The sequence below is a fragment of the Myotis davidii genome, unplaced genomic scaffold, assembly GCF_000327345.1.
Source record: "Myotis davidii unplaced genomic scaffold, ASM32734v1 scaffold439, whole genome shotgun sequence".
Taxonomy (NCBI): domain Eukaryota; kingdom Metazoa; phylum Chordata; class Mammalia; order Chiroptera; family Vespertilionidae; genus Myotis; species Myotis davidii.
In genome coordinates, this window is record NW_006289833.1 from 131,027 (window position 1) to 133,760 (window position 2,734).

The 2,734-nt window shown below is 46.7% G+C and overlaps 1 protein-coding gene across 1 annotated transcript in view; it reads left to right on the plus strand.

Moving 5' to 3' along the window:
* TEX101 (testis expressed 101) overlaps positions 1 to 2,734 on the plus strand; it is a gene marked incomplete at its 3' end in the record, with an annotated part of 84,716 nt that overhangs the window by 56,601 nt on the left and 25,381 nt on the right. The window contains exon 3 of the mRNA XM_006762699.1: positions 171 to 299. Within this exon, the coding sequence (XP_006762762.1) occupies positions 171 to 299 (129 nt within the window). The remainder of the gene's footprint in view (positions 1 to 170; positions 300 to 2,734) is intronic.

Here is a 2,734-nt window from a genome sequence, read left to right on the forward strand (position 1 = left end):
ATGGGTTGGGGACAGCCAAGAAAATCAGTTGGGAGAGAGTAGGGAGGTGGCAGTAATAGGTCTTGATTAGAGAGGTATCAGCACGAAAGACTTGGGGAAGACGAGGCAGCAAGGAGAGAACTCCAAAAGCAGGACATACTCTTAAATTGTTTCTCTCTTTCCCCCTCCAGCTCCCAATATGTCAGCAACCTTCCACTGTCCAACCTGTTTAGCTCTTGGGGCCTGTTCGAGTGTGCCTTTTCTCCCCTGTCCCATTGATACAACTCGATGCTATCAAGGAAAACTTCGGGTTGCTGGAGGTAAACTGAACATCTGATTATTCAGAGACTGGAAAACTAGATATCTGAGTGGATCCCAAGAGGTTCTGACACTCAGGGATCCAGGAATGGGGAGGGACTGGATTCCTCTCTGGTTTTCTAAAACATCTATGTTTCCCCATCCTTTCTTGCTCCATAGGAGACATTGACTCAACTTTGGAGGTCAAAGGCTGCACATCTGCACCTCACTGTGGGCTGATGTCTGGGATATTCACAATTGGACCCATGTGGGTAAAGGAAAGAAATAGAAACATATATAAAAAAAAAACAGAAATTTCTGTCCCTGGCCAGTATGTTCAGTAGTTAGAGCATTGTTCTGCACACCAGAGTGTCAAGGGTTTGATTCCCGGTCAAGGGTATATACCTGGACAGGTTTGATTCCTTCCCCCAGTTAAGGTGCACATAGGAGGAAACCAATAGTGTTGCTCTCACATCAATGTTTCTCTCTCTTTTCCCCCCATCACCCTCTCTCTAAAAATCAATGGTAAGAATATCATCACTCCAAAAGTGAGGATTTTTAAAAAGAGCAACAAAAATTTCTTGCCTTGCTTAGTGTGGCTCAGTTGGTGGAGCATCATCCCATACACTAAAAGGTCACAGGGCACCTACCCAGGTGGTGGGTTTGATCCAAAAGAGGGGGTATGTATAGGATAGAATAAATGTTTCTCACATCAATGTTTCTCTCTTTCTCTCCCTCTCATTTTATGTGGGTCTTTTGTTCGAGGTGGGTCTCTTCTAAACCACATATAGTTGGGTCATGATTTTGTATCCATTCAGCTACAATATGTCTTTTGATTATGGTATTTAATCCATTTACATTTAAGGTTACCATTGATAAGTACTCATTTATTGCCATTTTAATTCTGTATGCCTATGTTTCTCTCTATTTCTTCCCAAAACAACCAATTAAAATAACAATGAGGTATCATCTCACACCTATCAGAATGGCTACCATCAACATATCAATAAATGACAAGTGCTGGCGAGGATGTGGAGAAAAGAGAACCCTAGTGCACTGCTGGTGGGAATACAGACTGGTGCAGCCACTGTGGAAAGCAGTATGAAGTTTCAACAAAACATTAAAAACAGAAACCCATTTGCCCAGTGATCCCAATTCTAGGAATATATCCTAAGAAACCTAAAACACCAATCAGAAAGAATGTATGCACCCACCCACCCCCGATGTTCATAGCAGCACAATTTTTAATAGCTAAGATCTGGAAACAACCCAAGTGCCCATCGGTAGATGAGTGGATAAAAAAGCCGTGGTACATTTATACCATGGAATACTATGCAAATACAAAAAAGAAAAATCTCTTACCCTTTGGGACAGCATGGAGAAAACTGGAGAGTAGTATAGAAGTGAAATAAGTCAGTCAAAGAACAAGTATCACATAAGCTCACTCATATGTGGAATCTAATGAACAATATTAATTGACAAAGAAAATAGATCCAGAGTCATGGAGGATCCTCAGAGGGAAGGGAGAAAGGGAAGAGCTCAACCAAAGAACTTATATGTATATGTGCGTAACCCATGGACACAGACAATAGTGGGGTGAAGGCCAGGGGCCAGGAGTGAGGAGGAGGGGGTAATAATGGGGGAGGGGCATAAATGGGACATCTGTAATACCTTAAAAAATAAAGATAGATTTATTTTTAATTCCGTCAGGGGTTGTTTCTGAGGCTGGCTTGGAGGTTAGTTCTGACCCCAGGAGGACTCCTATTAGCTGTCGCTTTCCCTAGTTCTCCCTAGTTCAACAGCCAGACTGGGGGTTAGCTTGTCATGGAGCCACCCGGCTCCTCTGCATTGGTGACCACCACCAACTCCGTTGTTAACAAGACTGCCCTTCTCCATGAACTCCCTCCATACATTCTGTTCCAAATAAAGGCACTTTCTAGAGAGGAACGTTGAAGCTCTTTGTTCTTTATTTAAATACTAGAGGCCCGGTGCACAAAAATTTGTGCACTCGGGGGGGAGAGGGGGTCCCTCAGCCCGGCCTGTGCCCTCCTCGCAGTCTGGGACCCCTCGGGAGATAACGACCTGCTGGCTTAGGCCTGCTCCCGGGGGGCAGAGGGCAGGCCCAATCCCTAGGTGCATCCCCTGGTCGGGCTCAGAGCAGGGCCGATTGGGGAGTTGGTGCGCCACACCCTGTCATGCACAGAGCAGGCGGATTGGGAGGCTGCGATGCCACCCTCAGTCATACTCAGGGTAGGGCCGATTGGGGGGTTGGGGCACCGCCTCCTGTCACAATCAAGGCAGGGTTGATGGGGACGTTGCGGCGCCACCCCCTGTAACGCACAGAACAGGGCCCATCAGGGGGTTGGGGAGCTCCCCCCCCCATCACGCACAGAGCAGGGCCCATCAGGGAGTTGGGGAGCTCCCTCCTGTCATGCACTGAGCAGGGCTGATCAGGGGG